The sequence below is a fragment of the Uranotaenia lowii genome, chromosome 2 (assembly GCF_029784155.1).
Source record: "Uranotaenia lowii strain MFRU-FL chromosome 2, ASM2978415v1, whole genome shotgun sequence".
Classification (NCBI taxonomy): Eukaryota; Metazoa; Arthropoda; class Insecta; order Diptera; family Culicidae; genus Uranotaenia; species Uranotaenia lowii.
The window spans coordinates 141,921,073-141,939,159 of record NC_073692.1 but is presented as its reverse complement, the minus strand read 5'-3'; the positions used below and the strand labels follow the sequence as shown (position 1 = coordinate 141,939,159).

At 38.8% G+C, this 18,087-nt stretch overlaps 1 protein-coding gene across 1 annotated transcript in view; it reads left to right on the top strand.

The window, feature by feature from the left end:
• Window positions 1–18,087, top strand: part of LOC129741915 (thioester-containing protein 1 allele R1-like) — a 42,318-nt gene that overhangs the window by 10,640 nt on the left and 13,591 nt on the right. The window contains exons 3-8 of the mRNA XM_055733731.1: window positions 264–441; window positions 499–1,818; window positions 1,873–2,079; window positions 9,113–9,261; window positions 9,331–9,629; window positions 9,692–10,277. Of these exons, the coding sequence (XP_055589706.1) occupies window positions 264–441; window positions 499–1,818; window positions 1,873–2,079; window positions 9,113–9,261; window positions 9,331–9,629; window positions 9,692–10,277 (2,739 nt within the window). The remainder of the gene's footprint in view (window positions 1–263; window positions 442–498; window positions 1,819–1,872; window positions 2,080–9,112; window positions 9,262–9,330; window positions 9,630–9,691; window positions 10,278–18,087) is intronic.

The following is an 18,087-nucleotide window of genomic DNA, read 5'->3' as shown; positions in this document are numbered from 1 at the left end:
CATCGTTTGTTCCTAGGTATATTTTATAATGAAGAAAGGCCAACTTCCAGAAAGCGCCTTATTGGAGATAAATTAGATTGAAGTTTTATCACAATTTAAATAGCATTTCTTTTGTGACTCGGTCCAAAGCCAAGAAAATACATCGAATGCAGTTGTACTGGAATAGGTTTTTCAAACGAAACAAGAATGCATTACATTTGACTGCGCATCTTATCTTTTTAATGTTTAAGTAATCAATAAGATATTCATTCATGTCTTGTTAGTACTTATATTATTCTAGCGCCCTCATCGATCAAGGTAGATCAACCGTTGCGGATAGCATTTTGCAACGTTGATTCTACAGAACTAAGACAGTTCAATTTGGCAATCACTGGACCGGAAAAGCAAGAAGATAAATCAATTATGATTGCAGCAAATAGCCAAGAAATTTTGTCGTTCAAGGTATTGTATACAACGTTACTAACAGCTATTTTAAACACTAAGACTTTTTTATTTCAGTTGAACGGCAGACACAATGAAAAATATTATATTAGGATTACGGATGCCAGTAACACAGAAATAAGTCACGCTTTCGATGTATCCATAGACGCAAAGACTCACATTGTTCTAGTGCAAACTGACAAACCCATATACAAACCCGGAGATACGGTCAAGTTCCGGGTATTACTCTTGGACCGTCAAACTCGACCTGTTGAAATGGGTAAAAACGTGACTATTCGGTTAAGAAACGCCAAGCGTAACTTGATCCAAGAATGGCTAGAAGTGGATGTATCAAATGGAGTTTACCAATCACAGCTTGAATTGGCCAATTTTATTCCCTTGGGCCACTGGTCAATTGAGGTGGAAAATGAAGGCGAAGAGAAAACAACAAAATCATTCGAAGTTGCCGAATACGTGCTGCCACTCCACAAAATTAAAATTTATGTAAACAAGCATGCAACTTGGAATGATAAATCCATTACACTCATCGTAGAAGCACATTACACATTTGGTAAACCAATAATTGGACAGCTATCAATCGAAGCTAACGGTAAAACTATAAGGGAAAATATTGATATTGAAGGTCGACTGACTGTTGATATAAATCTAAGTTCCTTGAATTTAGATGAAAACTTTTCAGAAGACATCCTTTGGCAAGACATCACGGCTAAAATAGTTGAGTTGGGCTCTGACCATTTATACGAAACTACTCAATCAATTCCTATTTCCAAACGAGCGCATAAATTAACAGTGAAAAAATCGGCCCACTTTATTCACACGGATACGCGTTACACGTTTTGGATAACTCTTACTGATCCTTTTGGAAAACCCTTCGAGAAACCCGGCCTCATCAAAACGAAGCTTAGGCGGGGCATAAAAATGTGGTTCTCGAGAAACGACAGTTGGGAAACTTTTCCCGACTCGTACGGTATGCTCGAAGTTTTTGTTGATATAACTAAGGGGACTACTCGACTCGATCTGGAAGTGGAATATGGCAATGAGATACTACATTTCGGTGCAGCTCGATTGGAGGATTCGGTCGAACAGGAACCTTACATCAAGCTGGCCCTACAGACGATGAAACCGAAACTGCATCAAAAGATTCACGTTTTAATTGAAAGTAATATTATGATCGATTTCTTAATGTATCACGTGGTTGCCAGAGGTGAGATTCTACTGAGTGAAATTGTTTCCGGACAACATCAAGAACGGGTGATGTTAACTATACCCACGAGCTTTAAAATGGTTCCGGAAGCCCATTTGATCGTGTTTGCTACTCATAAGGGTAATTTGTTGCAGAAGTCTATAAGCATCAACATTGACGACCTTGATAACTTTGTGAGTCATTTTCCCCCTTATCAAAAACAATCTTTTTAATAAAACCATTTCAAGGTCGACGTAAGTTTATCGGAGCAAACGGTTCAGCCAGGTCAAAACTTAACAGTAACTGCCAGTACCAAGCCGGGGTCGTACATTGGGATGCTGGCAATCGATGAAAGTGTACTGCTTCTTGGCACTGATAACGACATCAACCGGACAAACCTGTACAGAGCACTGGATTCAAACTATTTGAAAAATGACAGGAAAAAAACGGTAAAGGTATGATGATTTATTTATTTTACAACTTATTAAATCGTGCATCTATTTGCAAGCACAATGTTTCATCTAAATGGATTATAGGGTGTTTTATAGATGTATAAAAATCCTGTTATTTGCTGTAAAATAATAGTATAAATTACATGTATAAGTGCGAAACCTGTTCATAAGTTTAAAAAAATAGATTTTATGCTTATATTTATCTCAAAAGTCACTCAGTTTTGTTTTTGAATACACCCTTGAAATATAATTAAAGTAGAATAGATAAACCATCTTGCCTCATTAAATTTCATAATACTTAGTTATGGTGGTACAATTAATGGCAAACGCATCTATTCGTTGAAAGTGTTTGTACGGACAACTTTTCGACAGTTTCATCAGTCAGATTCATCACTAAAGTCAATTGGTCTTCTGAAATATGAAATATGGAAAGCTAAATATTTGTATAGAATCCCCCTTTTTCCTCAGCTACAAGTAGGAAGCTTTAACTCAAAATTTGAAATTTTAAATAAAATGTCAAGCAGTTTTCAATTGTCATTTTTTAAATCCGCTATTTTCGCAATCTTCAAATCATCAAAATGCAAAGCAAAGACTTGTTTCCATATGCTGGAATATGATTATTTCACATCACGCGTTTTTAAATTTCAAAATTGCATTCATCCAAAAATTATTTTTTATTATTTTAGCTAAGAATTTGTTGTAGTATTTTTACCCCTAAATATATGCAGCATCCTTATGATTTTTCTTTAAAACATTTTTGACAGAAAACATGTAAAATTCAATTTAATCTAATCCAAAAACTCTGCAATTGTTGCTTTATGCATTATGATATCACAAATATATCAAAAACTATAAATTTTCAAACGTTTTCGTTTGATTTTTCATTAGACACAATGTTTGATACAACATAACCGTTTTTCTTGGGAGGGTGAAAATAGCATGTTTTTTATGAATTTAAATATAACTGGTGAAACCAATATTTTTTTCTGAATAAATCAATTTGATGCTGTAGGGATGAGATGAAGAATATATAGAGAAAATAAATCAAATTGAATTAGGAATAAAATAAAATAATAGTTGTATTCGGCAACACTGTAGATGAATAAAATAAATTTCTATGACAACATTTGCTATTTTGGCAGCACTTGACAAACAAACAAAACAAAGTCAGTCATTGATCTATTCTTGCGAGCGACAGACGTGTTTAAGTGAATCTCTGAATTGAGATTTGTAAAATCACGACAGATGCCTCATCCACCTTAAATCTGTTGATCTCCAAGAAGTATGATTATCAGTGAACAAAAAGTTTTTAGAAGCCATTGAAGTTGATAAGTGTTGCATGAAGTCTCACTTTCGGCATCTACCATATTTTAAAATCTGAATAACACGTATTCAGCCAGTTCATTATGTATTTTGCATCAAAAAGTTCGCCCTTAAAGTTAAACGTAATAAATGTTATACTTACTTGGGCTTTAATGCCTGGAATTTTCCGGTTGTTTAAAAAAATCGGAAGTTCCAGACATTCCAAGTAAACAACATTGAGCTCCCGACTACTATTAAAAGGTATTTTGTGTATTTGATAAACCTTCTTTTTTCTCCTTAATATATTCAAGAAATTTTCAAATTATATAGAAGCCAACTAGTCAAAATAAAGAAAATCAAATTTAAATGAGTGATAAATCTGTAAGCTAACCGAGATATTTTTCCAATGCCGAATACCGCCCATACGTACTTTCTTAACCGGTATTAGGGGAGAATTCCCTTAGATTAAGGTTGCCAGAAATTTTTCAGCACGAATCCGGGCCGGACAAATCCAGACAATTTTGTATAGAAACCTGGCAAAATCCAGACATTTGATTTGAAAATTGACGACCAAAATTCGGGGCAAATTTTGTCAAAACCTATAAACTACTCAAGAAAAAAAAAATTTGAAAAAACTTTCTTCGTCAAAATTTGTCGACGGGGTTTTTAACCGTAGCTGATTGTGGCTCTCAGAAGGTCGATTCGTGGATCTAAAGATGACATATTATGTCTTATCCATGTTGAGCGAGAGGAGGTTTGCATCAAAATATTCCTGAAGTTTTTCCAAATCAGTCGACATCTGGGAAATTATCGTTCCAACATCGGTGTGCTCGTAGGACAGTGAAGTATCGTCAGCAAACAGTCTGGGTTTACCATGTAAATGTAACTTTTGCAGATCGTTTACATAGAGGATGAACAAAAGAGGCCCTAGGTTGCTGCCTTGAGGAACTCCAACAGACAAGTCACATAGATCACTAGTTGACTGGTTTATTTAGACGTATTGTTTCCGGTTGGTTAAATAACTCCCAAAAAGGGAATTCGCACTAGGTACCTCTGATTCCACAAGATTCTAGTTTGCGGAGAAGAATAGTCTGGTCGATCGTGTCAAAAGCCTTCTTCAAATCTAAGAACAAAACTCCCATGAATTTTCTGCTATCAAGGGCATTGTGGATTGCATCCACTAGCTCAGAGGCTGCTGTCTGAGTACTCGATTCTTCGCGAAAGCCATATTGATAGGTGTACAGGATATTGTGGTGCTTCAGGAATTGCGAAACACGATCAGCTATTAGGTGCTCCAAGATCTTACTGAGCACCGATAGTATAGAAATCGGGCGATAGTTGTTGCAATCAGTCTTTTTTCCTGTTTTATAGATGGGTAAAACTCGTGCTATTTTCAGGAATTCTGGGAATTCACCGTTTTGTATGCAATCATTGAAAACGTCTCTAATCAAGGGTGCCAAAATGGTATGATTCGCTTTGACAAAATGTGCTGGAATATCATCCGGTCCCGTACTTTTTGAGTTGTCGAGTTTGCTTATTCTAAGGATAACTTCTTGCTCTGTTGCCGGTCGAAGATAAATACTATTGCTGTTTCCGACATATCGATGATCATTTCTGTGGACATTTCTTAGGATTGTGGCAGCGAGTTGAATTCCTATGTTACAGCAATAGTGATTGAACGCGTTGGCCACCGTTTTTCCTTCCACCGTTACTTCTCCAATTAGCTCTAGCTTTATCGTTTCTTTTTTCGATTCGTTCACTCATTTCAGGTTGTTCAAGTTTTTCCACATTTCTCTCTGATTAGATTTTTGAAAAAAGCTGTGGTAGTAGTTTTTTTTGCCTCAGCCTTTGCTCGATTGAGATTTTTAGATACTTGAAACAAAGTGTCCTTAAATTCTTCATTGACAGGGTGTTTTTGTAACCAGCATAACCTGTACTGCCTAGTTCAGTAGGGATCTTTGATTAAAGCGCGTACCATGCAAGGAAGCGCCTTAGTGAGCAACGAAGGAGGACCACCTGACATTCCCTAGCGCACCATCAACCAGCGCGATTAGGTCAACGGGAGCGTATTTGGCGGATAGATGGTGCTGTACGTCTTGGTAGCACCATTACCAAGAATGACAAGAGGGCATGATGGGAGGAATCCATGGATGCACCACAAAGCCTTTGACCTGGAACGGGGTCAAAGACCGCATTCAAGATCCGCTTCATTTGGATGGAAGATCTCGACGAAGCCACACAATCCTGTGAACTCCATCAACCAGCTGTGAAGAGCGTTTGAACATCCAGGACCCCGATATTTGGCTTTGGAAAACCATCCCGCCGTGCCAGCGTCCGTCAACCAGTGCTGGCCTTTTAGGGCTCATTCCTTCGCGCCACCTTGGCAGCATCCGTTTACCCGTGCTGGCCATTCTAAGGCTTGAACCCATTGGTCGGATTACCGGCCTCAGTCAACCTTGCTGTACGTCATTAGGCCCGTGCCGCACCTGGCCTGGCTTTTCGACCGCCCGTACACTGACCGCGTGTGTCGACCATTGCACCGGAATTCCCCCCCAGAGGTGTTCGGAATTTGTGTAGTGCAATCAGGCAACCATCAACAACCGACGGCCAGGACGTCAGAGGTGGGCAAGCCGTGCATGCAGTATCAGCAGTGACCCGTTGACCTACCTGTGACCCACGTTCCAGGGGTCCTTCCGGCATCCGTTCCGGGGAGAAGCCCTTCCTTGGCCCACCCAGCTTTATCTAGGGAGAGTTCCTGTGACCATTTGTGTGTACCCCAAGATAGGGAAATAAAGGTGGGATTTCTTTAATGCGCATTTAAGGTGTTTCCTTGTTCCGAAAACTTATCGAGTGTGCCGACCCTGAGGCTTAGAGGGGGGTTCTTGCTCGGCTGAGCAGTCTGGGGAACCGTTGGTTACATTTTTTACAACGCAAAAGAGCTTTATCTTTGCTCCGCATCAGCTTCCACACATCGAACGACATCCACGGACAATAGCCCTTGATTTAAGCTTCAACAAATATTGTTTTTGAGTATTTTTTTTTTTTCAGTTGACTGTAAATTGTGCTCAGTTTCTCTAGCTTTTCAGCCGGTCTATTCGCTTGTAGATTATTGAACTCTGTCCGGAAAGCTTCGTTAATCTGATCATGCTTTACTATGATATTTTCTAGTTTTCGGTTAACTATTTTCTTTTTTAGGTTAACTGTAGTCATCACCAGGCTATGGTCACTTATATCGAGTGAAACTGTTTCGTTTAATGCTTGTTCAATCATCGAATCTGGGCAGACAACGTGGTCGAGAATGTTGCTGCTTGCTGGGCGGGTTATAAATGTGTTGGAAACTTTACATCCGTAACAACTTAAAAGGTCTACGTAACTATCGACTACTGGGCAGCCCTTTTTATTTATTGGAATGTTGACGTCGCCTAACATCAAAAACTGGGAGTTCGGCTTCAAGGTTGCGAATACTGAGTCAAGTTTGTCGAAGAAAAACTCTATGATTTGAGAAGGGGGTCGGTAGACTGCATGGATGTCAATTGGTGAGCCACCTGTCTCAAGACGCAAATGTATGTAGTGGATGCCATCAACATGCAAATTTTCAATCTCGGAGACAACGAGAGACTCTCTTACGAGAACAGCGAGTCCTCCACTGCTTGAATCTGGACGACAAGATAGGAAATTGCGATATCCATTAACAGTTACTACACAGTTTTCTTGATTTAGGCTATATGAATATTATTCATAAAAATCTATCGACCTGTAAAGAAACAAGTTATTAACGAAAATCAATAATTTTTCAATGAAAAATTCCCAAATATCAACAAAACTATTGTTTATATGCAAATTAAATTCAAATGATCGATGTAAAACTTATTCACCTTCAATCAAGGTTGTCGAAATCACAGAAAAATCTATATTTTCGCATAATTTTTAACCCAACTTTCATCACAGAATCTATGTCACAGAACACAGAATTTAAGTAGTATTCACAGATTTCACAAAATTTATAAAAATGTGGTCGTTTTATTCGAAATTAGTTTTTTTTAAGTCAAAATAAATTTAGGATAATTATCTTTGAATTGGAAAAAAGATAAAATTGGTAACGTTAATTGATTTTTCTTTAGAAAAATGTTATACAGACGCAATTTGACATGACTTTTGAATGAAATTACTGAAAATGCATCACAGAAAACCGTCACAGAATTTTTGGATAAAATCACAGGAAGTCAGAATTTTATTTCGTCAAAACTCAGATTTTTTTCGGCAACCTGGCCTTTAATATGCAAAAAAGAAGATTCAAATTGATGTAATGCTGTCCAAAATATTTGAATCTAAGTATGTACAAGTACTTTTTTTTCTTTCTTCAAAATTTCATATTTTGAGCCTAACTCAAAAACTGTTCTATTAATGTTTTTTAGATTCATTTTCGGATTCAGCGTCCGATTTTACGTTACAAATATGGATCGGTCAATAAAGTTCACGGTGTTTTTTTTAATTTTGTAAACTAGTCTTATTAATCTAATCTATCGATCTTCATCCAAGAACTGAGATAAATTTGAATTTTCATCCAAAATATGACTGTGAATCTTCAATTTCTTTATTCAAACTCTAAATGATAGGTCTGCAGTAGGAAATAGAAAAATTTCGAGTAAAAATTCTCGATAATTCAATGGAGAATATGTATTTGTAAACATTTTATAAACTCAAAAAATGTATATCTAAATAACTTCGGATATCTGTATACCTTCAGATTTTTTGTTTTAATTATTTTATTTATTTGAAACATTGCAATTCTGATTATATTATTAATCTTTTTTATTTAAAAAAATCGTAGCTTAGATTTAGTCATAGGCCACTATAAGGTTTGTGGCGACAAAAAGTCAAAAATTCACTTCATCGTAATGATATTTTTCATAAACCAGTTTGTAGATTTGTATTTAACTAGGATATCCTCAATCTTTCCGATCATTATCATAAGCACTTATCGTCTCACAGACATCAGACTTAGAAAATTTGGAAAAATATACTTTAGATCCAAAAATATTCAAATCAACTTTTCTCCTTTACAAGATATGCTACATCAATTTCCAACACATCGTTAGAAAGCCTATTTTCTTAAATTCTTTTCAAAATAATTTCATTTTACACGGTTTAGAAAAAAGTGTGAAAAATGAGTAATTTTATTATTTACTCCAAGGGTTTAAACATTTTGGTCTCTAAGAAAAAAGCCTAGCGTTGCTCGAAACTTGTTTTGTCTTTTAAACATTGGTCTAACTACTTTTTCCCTAAAATTATATAATTTTCATGTTGCATTTTTTTTGCATATAGTGTTTAATTCTTCATACAAAACTGAATGACCATGAACGAAAATACCCTGGTCGATTTGTTTTAATCTCTCAAATATTTTTCCAATTTCAATGTCCTTTCTGAGCACACATGCAAAAACAAAACTGAAAATAGTTTATATTGGTTGTTGAATTTCATCTTCCGGTTCAAAACCTCTAATTCGATGAAGTTTTAGGAGATAAATTTCATGATGGATTGCAGAAGTTATTCAATCCCTATATTTATTGGACTTTAGAAAAAATTGTAGATTTTGGATTTCGTGGGGGAGGGGGTGTTGTGTTGGTTTTAGTGGTCCTTACCCCTTGATTTATGCAACATATTTTTTTGTTTTTATTTTTCGTCCAAACAGTGTCATAAATAATGTATCTTTAAAATTTGTTTTCTTCTAAAGGATATGGGTTTCTCGCTGTTCACCAGTGCTGAAATACCACTAAGAGCTTTTATGCCGTTGGGAGTCGATGTACGCTTTGCGGAAGATGAACCCGAGATTCGCAAAAACTTCGCTGAAACATGGCTCTGGAATGATATGGCTAAAGTTGGGTAAGTTACTTAGGGATACCTCAAACAAAATTCCTCCAAATACAAACCCACATCCATTTTATTGAACAGTGACGACGGAAAGCTGGTTTTAAAAAGCGTTGTTCCAGACACGATAACCGGATGGGCGATTACGGCGTTTTCCATTAGTGCGACGCATGGACTCGGTATCACAAGGAAGCCCGTTTCATTGACCGTGATTAAACCTTTCTTTATTACGGTAAATTTGGCATATTCGATTGTTATAGGTGAAATAGCTGTCGTCGAAGTTTTCGTTCACAATTATTATGAAAAAAGCGTAATAGCTGAAATAAGACTTGTGGATGATCTAAGGAATTTTGATTTTGTTGATAACTTAAATCAAACTACAGGTTAGAGAAATCTAGTTTAAAAGTATGGTTATACCTTCTAAGATTTTTTTTGACCATTACAGATCAAACAGAAGAAAGCAAAACGATAAGTTTAGTATCGAATCCTGTTCACAAAGTTGTTTTTCATTTGAAACCGAAGCGATCCGGGTTGCATAAAATTTTGGTGCAGGCAAGAACTGAAACCAGGCGGGATTCTGTTGAGAAATTTTTGCGAGTGACGCCTGGTGGAATACGGTATTACCGGAACCTGGCAAGGCTTATCGAAGCTGACAATTCCGAGCAAAATATAAACAATATCATGCTGGTGATTCCGGGTCTGGCCACATCGGGAACAGAAAATATCACTTTTTCGGTCGAAGGAATACTCATAGGATCGGCTTTGACCAATCTGGGAGGACTTATTCGTCTACCCAGCGGATGTGGAGAGCAAAATATGTTGAATTTGGTCCCGAGTGTGTTGGCTCTAAACTACATGAAAAACACTGACACGTTGGATGCCGCCGTTGAGAAACAAGCGCTAGATTACTTAAGGAAAGGATACCAGAATCAACTCAACTATAGACTGAATGATGGATCGTTCAGTGTGTTTGGAAAAAGCGATGGCCGAGGAAGCGTTTTCCTGACGGCTTTGGTTGCGAAAACTTTCAGGTAGGCTAATGAATTTTAATAAAATTTTCTGTATGGTAGGTAGAGATGTACCGAAAATTGTTAAGTGTAATATTCGGATCACCGAAAAGTTGAGCTGAGTATTCGCCCGAATAGGCCAATATTTATTTTTCTGAATATAAACAACTAACTGACTCGGTGTGCTTTGCTACACTTCCCAAAAATTGATGGATCATGGATGGATATAGAGGCTATGTCCTATGAGTAAAAAATTTGTAATCTCAAACCTTCAGAAAAACATATCTTGGATACAAATACGATCCCATGCCATATAAGGTCGCATTCTAGATAAGTTATCGAGTTATTCGAAAACTGGGTGACCCTTTCTCCACTCAATATCTTTTCTCTGGCAGTAGAAGGGGGTCTCAAACCATAAAAAAACATTTCCTGTATACAAATACGCTCCCATGAAAATTGGTTTTCGAAATATGTGAAAAAATGAGGTATGAGTGACCCCCTTCCCACATTTTAATGTGCCACTGAAGGATTATACTACCGATGAAACATTTTTAACATTATTCTCAATGGAAGGAGAAAGGAGTCTCAAATAATCATTCACGTATCCAAATGCCTTCCCATGCCAAATTTGTTACCATTTACTCGATGAGCTGTCGAGCTTGTGACGGGAGGTTCCGTGGTCGATGCCACAAAATAAAAATAACAAATAGCAAACATGTCTGCAACTTCAACATTGTTGCATTTTAGGATGAACCCGTTTTATTTTCCCCCCATAAAATTTTAGATTTTTTAGCGACTTACGTATGCTGGTCTTTCGCCACCCACAGGGACTTTTTCGGATGATGCGTCATGCTTCGTGTTGCCAGCACAAACTTGCGCCGCCTCTTCTACGATGTGAATTGCCTCTCCCGGGATGACCTCACCCGTGAATTGCTTCGGATGACCTCACCCGTGCCGCACCCAGCGCTCGATGTGTTCGCTGACTGGCTTGCTGATTTCGCACTACTTCTGCGCAAACCGATGGGGACGTGTGCCACCTGCGCAATGGCTTCCTTTGTTGCTGTCGCTCTATGTTGAGTTGTAGTGGTGGAGTTTGTTGTTTGGTTGATACGGTTCGGATGGACCTCCCCGCACCACACCGCTCGTTTCCTGGCTCCTCGCCAGAGTTTGCGCAAAGCTGTTGCGCCACTAGTATGCCGGACCACAATTCCGGGCCGAATCTTCTTATTTCTTCGCGCCTGCTTGCGCTTCGCTGATCGCTTCGCGTCGGACAATTCTGACGACCAATGACTGCAATTTTGCAGCTCGTGACTGCAAAAGCACCTTGCTGGTGACTTGTCATCAGCGCCAAAAGGAATGCTGAGACCAGGCGAATTCCCGGAACTGCTGCACAATGGGCTAGAAATCGATAGGCGTGCCCTCCGGTTGGCGGAGAAAACAAATGTGAGCCGCTATCCGAGAGGCTCATCCTTCCGGACGATGATGAATGTTCGCTGGGGCAAAAACGTGTGAATGGAAACTTGATTTCCAATCCCAGATGAAATGGCCTCTTTCTCCTTCGGCTGTTCCCGGATAGTGTTCCGAAATCGATCAGGATCGATTAGTGATCCGATATGCCACCAGATGGCGTTCCTGGCGGGTGCCAAGTTTCCACCAATGTTCCACAAATGCTTGCCAAGATGCTGCGATGACACGACGAGAAAATGACGGCAATGGCTTTTCCCAAATGGGTTATAAATCGTAGCCAAGTCGCCGCACCAATGAGTTTCCACGAGGTGGCGTAAAAGGGTGATGTGTAGGATGAAGCAATGCAGAAAAAAAGGGTCCTGGGGAGACAAAATCTCTTATCAGGCGCGAGCCAGTTTGGCATTGATGTTGCTAGTACTTACAGTCAGAGCTGACCCTTTTTGGAGGATGTTTTTCGTCTTCCTTGGCCCCTTTTCGCCTCTGTGGAGGTCGGTTCCTACCAACCAGCGGATCGACTCTAGAAGAGGCAAAAAGCACTATGACATAAATGTCGATCGTCCAGGCTGTTCGGATGCAGCGCTTACCTGACGATTCCTAGTGTCCAATGTCCGTTCTCGTCGTTTCACGGTTTGGAAAGGACAAGTTTTGGCTGACCACTTTGGTGGAATGAATGTCTTCGTGCTCTGGCTTGTTTTCTTGTGGATTCGTCCACTCACGGCTTGAAAACAGCCGGCTCTTGGCGACCAACTGGCGAATCAACGGCTACCTCGTTGCGCGTGCCCCGAATCGATTCTCTGTCGACCGATTGGCGAAATGTACTGGAAATTTGGCGAAGCGTTAGAATTCTCACTGCGCTTTTTGCTCGTCAGTGTTCCGATGCCGCTTACCTGATGATTTGCAGGGAATATAATTTTTTCGGGTAGCGACGTTCACCGCAATGGCGCACGAACGATTGCACTCGAGAACTTTGCACTTTTTGCGCGGTTTTTCCGGAAATACTTTTGTCGTTTTGACAAGTGAAACAATGATGCCAACTTTTCGGTGCCAATTTGTCATTGACTTTTTCAAGACCAGGTTGTTCCATGGCGAACAGATTGTTCCGTTATTATTTTTTCCAGTGTTTTAACGTTTTGATGATTGCAAATATAAATTATTTGCTTATTTCGTGTACGCACGCTTTAAATCATTTATGAGGGAATGGGTTTAAAATAAAAAATGTTTGCTGATGCGCTCATATCGTATCTGTAACCATGGGAAAGTTCCTATCCAAGGCTGTCAAGATTTATCGCGTAAATTTAAATGTCAAGGAAGTGCTAATGATTAAGTGTAGAGTGGAGCGGACCTGCCTTTGAACCCCGAAAGAAAACCTCGGACGCAGCCAACCAACATTAACGTCTGGCGATGTTGGTACGCGTCAACAGATGGCAGCACACGACAGGATTCTGAGCCCAGGGCTGGATAAAGCGGCAGAAAATGGATGCTGAGCTGCTGAGGGGAAACCGGAAGAAGGGATAGAGGGGCATGAGAGGTCAATAGGCGGGTACGGGAGCCATGGACCTGTAACAATAGGGTCATTCTTCGTCGCAACTCGGAGCGAATACTACGGCAAGAAAAGCGCCAAAGTTTCGTTCGTTCTAAAGGACAAGCTTTTATTTTTAAAAAACCGTGGAAGTTACGGTAACCTTAGTGAGTTAGCGAGAAATAAACAATTGTGTGTGTGTAGAGGACTCCCAGGTAACCCAAGGCCCTGAATGCCAGCGAAGTACCCGACCTAACGCCATGCCGCCATTTTGTTCCCTCTATCCTAGGACCCCGTATTTTACCCTTTGAGAGTCTGGTAAGAGTACCCGAAGCAGTATTCCTGAGGGTCACCCTGCCCTCCACCCGCGACGAGTCAGGAACCGTGATCGCCATCCAAGGGCGCTGCCAACTACCGTCATCACCAGTGGAAGCGTGCGGGCCGACTACCGTCCAACGAGACCGCCCGACACAGCAGGCGGAACCCGGTACTTCGGAGTCGTGAGACAACGACAGCGCGCTGCGAGCTACGAAGGCGTTCGAACCCATTAAACCCACAAAGTAGGCTCAACACGCAGCACGGCGAGGTTGTGTCTCCGGAATATCGCAAGGAGGTGCGCGAAGGGCGAAAGGATCCGGAAGCAGACGATTGAGGTAGGAGGTATTTACTGCTATCTGGGGAGAAATATAGATCCGTCGACAAGTGCCAATAACACCAAGTAAGGGGGAATGAAGTGGGCGAGCAAAGCTTGAAGTTTAGTTATTTAGTGTTTCCTTTAGTTCTTTTATTCGAAAAGCCGACCCTGAGGCAAGAATTGGGGGAGTCTTAGCAGTGCTGGGTAGTGACTGCAACCGCTGGTTACATATCTTAACACTAAACGTACCGGAGGCGGTCAAATGACGGTTTTTGAACTTTAAACGATGATTACGCCTTATATAATTGTTTTTTCGCAAATTTAACGACAGGACTATTTTTGTTTTTGAAATGCGAGTATTTTTGCGTTTTTAAATTTTTTTTAAGTGTTACGGTTTTCGAAAAACGCATGTGGTATACCTATTCATACCGCGAGCGGTCAAATGACGGCAAACACCGTTTTCGCTAAAACTCCCTTGTTTCTCAACCGATTTCTACCAAACTTATAGTTTTGAAAAGCTTATAACTCGACTCAAATATGTTTCTCAGACAATTTTCAGCTACCTACAATCAATAACTTTAAAGCTATTTACAGTACAAGAAAAATTTTATGAAAAAACATGCTTCAGGAAAAAGGTTGTAAATCAGTTATTAAGAGCTCGAAAAAAATTTCACTTAGTGCCTGAGAAAGCTGAAGTTAGAAGCTATATGTTGCACATATGAAAATTTTTTTTTTAAAATTTCTAAGATCATGGCCACAAAAAATGTAAAAAAGTTGTGTAAAACCCGTACTTTTCAATCAATCAACCGCCAAAGCTGTTCCTGTTACAGTAGAAAATTATGAAAAAGTGAATTGAAAAGTAGACGTAATTTGTCACATTTTGGCATCTTTAGATTTTTGAAATACGAAGTACATAAGTTATGACGACTTTTCAAAGGTAGCTGTTTTTCGAACTTTTTATCAATTTAGATTTTCTAAGACAATTCCTACACCTAAGCTCAGCTTTGCACTGGATTTTGAGTACGTTAACGTAAGGTTTAGGCAATAAAACTATGTGCAAAAGAAAGCAAATTTCATACCGGTTCTAGTGGTGTAACTGCATTGGCGGTGCAATGCTTGGCAAAAATATGATAAATAAAACAGTGAACTAGTTTCTGAATTTTGAAAAGTCAGCACAAATTCTTGCTTGGCAGACGGGCTCAGTGGGTGGTAATATCTCAAAGCTATTTTGCACACGAAGACGGATGAAAAGAAACGAAAAAACAAACAAGCATTAGCTCAAATTTTCTAGTTTTACTTTCAGAAACATATTTATTATATTTTTGTAAAGCATTGCACCGCCAATGCAGTTACATCACTAGAACCGGCATGAAATTTTCTTTCTTTTGCATATAGTTTTATTGCCTAAACTATACGTTAACGTACTCAAAATCCAGTGCAAAGCTGAATTTGGGTGTAGGGATTGTCTCAGAAAATCCAGATTCATAAAAAGTTCGCAAAACAACTACCTTTGAAAAGCCGTCAAAAATTATGTATTTAGTATTTTAAAAATCTAAAGATGCCAAAATGTGACAAATTACGTCTACTTTTCAATTCACTTTTTCAAAATTTTCTACTGTAACAGGAACAGCATTGGCAGTTGATTGATTGAAAAGTACGGGTTTTACACAATTTTTTTACATTTTTTGTGGCCATGATCTTAGAAAATTTTTAAAAAAAATTTCCGTATGTGCAACATATACACACTCATTTGGCGCAACACCTTAAACTTGTAAAATTGACCCATTATTGCGAACGCCGAGATCTTTCAAAAAAAGTGTCGTTTCCTCGAGTCAATTTTACACATTATTTAGAAAAGCTGGCTTACTAAATAAAGGGTAGTTTTTTAACTTGTCATTCAGAATATAGAACTCTTTCTGCCGTAACCGATCTCGTTCGACGATTCAATGAATCGGTTAATGCTGAAAGATCAGTTCAATAGATTGAGTTGATTGAATATTTTCCTATTCTATAACAGGAGCATGAAAATGATTCCTTGCCGAATACAGAAATTCAAAACTAACTGATTTGTTTTTATTATTTTCTTTCCATACTTCTGACATTTTAAGGGCTAACATCAAAGGGCTGACATCGCAGAGCGGGCCTCCAAAATAATGTGTAGATTTTACATGCTTACATTATTAATTTTCACCTCTGCTTTGACGTACATGCTGTGTACACTATAAGGGGTACAAGGACTTTACATGAAAAAGGAGTTAACCCAGTCTTTTCCGATAACGGGTCAAAACTACACTATAAGGGGTTGCGCCAGATGAGTGTGAGTGTAACTTCAGCTTTTTCAGGCACTAAGTGAAATTTTTTTCGAGCACTTAATAACTGATTTACAACCTTTCTCCTGAAGCATGTTTTTTCATGAAATTTTTCTTGTACTGTAAATAACTTTAAAGTTATTGATTGTAGCTGAAAATTGTCTGAGAAACATATTTGAGTCGAATTATAAGCTTTTCAAAACTATAAGTTTGGTAGAAATCGGTTGAGAAACAAGGGAGTTTTAGCGAAAACGGTGTTTGCCGTCATTTGACCGCTCGCGGTATGAATAGGTATATACAAAGTGTCGGTATGTTTAGTGTTAAATATAACAGAAAAGATTAAATGTAACAAGCTATGCGAAAAATTGTAAAGGAATAGTTCTGAATTTATGCAATAAAAAAGGTATGGAAGTCCCCCTCCAATCACTTGGTACGAGCTTCATCGAAAGCAGAATAAATATTTCCCTTATGACTATTGGGAAGTAACGTTAAAACTTCAGACAAAGAATCTAAAAAATGCAACATATGTTATTAAATTCAAATTCCATAGAGATACATACAGTTCAACAGTTAAACTCAAAACCTAAAATCAGATTTAATCCAGACCCACCATTCAAAATCTCAAATTAAAATCGCACTAGCAAAAAACAAAAGAAATTCATAAACAAAATTGAGAATCAAAATTACAATCAGAGGAAAGCAGAAATTACAAAATTTATAATCCAAATCCAAATGTTTATTTCACTTCCATATCTAAACCACAAAATAACGTGTTCATGTAATCTGTGAAATTTTGAAAATATAATGAGGATTAAAACTTAAATATAAAAAATAATTATTTATTTTATTAAATTGTGATACAAAATTTAAAAGTTTTTGTCAAAGGTTCTTCTAAATGTGACAAAAGTTACCTTCGAAAACAATAATTCAGAATGGAGGAAAATTGTTCAAGACACACAGTCATAAATCTGGAATAAGATGAGATTGAAAAAATACAAACTTTTGCTCATATTGTGGCGCTTCTGGTGGACGGATTTGGAAGTTCTTGGCACCCACGTGTCGGGAATTTTGTCAGCTTAACGTATGTTTTTTGACATTCCGCAAATCGACTGTAATTTGCAAACATTCAACAGGGAAGCCGAAAGAAGGGAAAAAAGTTCTGCACAGTTTTTTTGGAAAATCCATTGGGGGTCTGTGTATCATCTTGATATAAGTTGTCTTTGCGCTCCCACCATACAGACTATATGAGAGCCTAACTTATACCGTATTTGTTTATGCCGAGTGTTGCACTAGTGCACCACTAGGTGCTGTCAAACTGTTTGTTTATTCGGACGGTGTTGCACTGGTTTTGACCTGTCGGAGTTCTGCTTACGGACGGTGGCCCACCGATAATTTTGCCAGTGTTGCGAGAGAGCGTGTGAGTGAGTGAGATAGCAATACACTGGCGACGATTTGTGTTTGTTTTTATCGGGTACGGTGGAACACTCCACGAGTGGAGAAAACAAATACAGTATTAATCAACAATATTGAGCAATCGCTAGCCCAACTGACCTTTGCAGAGTCTAGTCAGCAATCAAGTCAGTTGTACGGCAGTCTGGATTTGGACCTCAATAGGGACCGGGACTCCACAGTCTGCATCTACTATGTTAGCTAAACAATTGAAATGGCCCAGATATACCGTGGGGTGCGTTATAAAACGGTATAAGGAAAAATTTACGACGATCGGAAGCCTCAAGCCAATCGTCGGCATGGAACTGTCGACCGGAAACTGCGTGTTGAGATTTTGAAGACGATTTAGAGGAATTCCAATCTGTAGGACCGTGATTTGGTCAGAAAATCCGGTGCTGCCCATAGTATTGTGAGGAGAATTCGACTCCGGGAAGGAATCAAGTCGTATCGAACTAG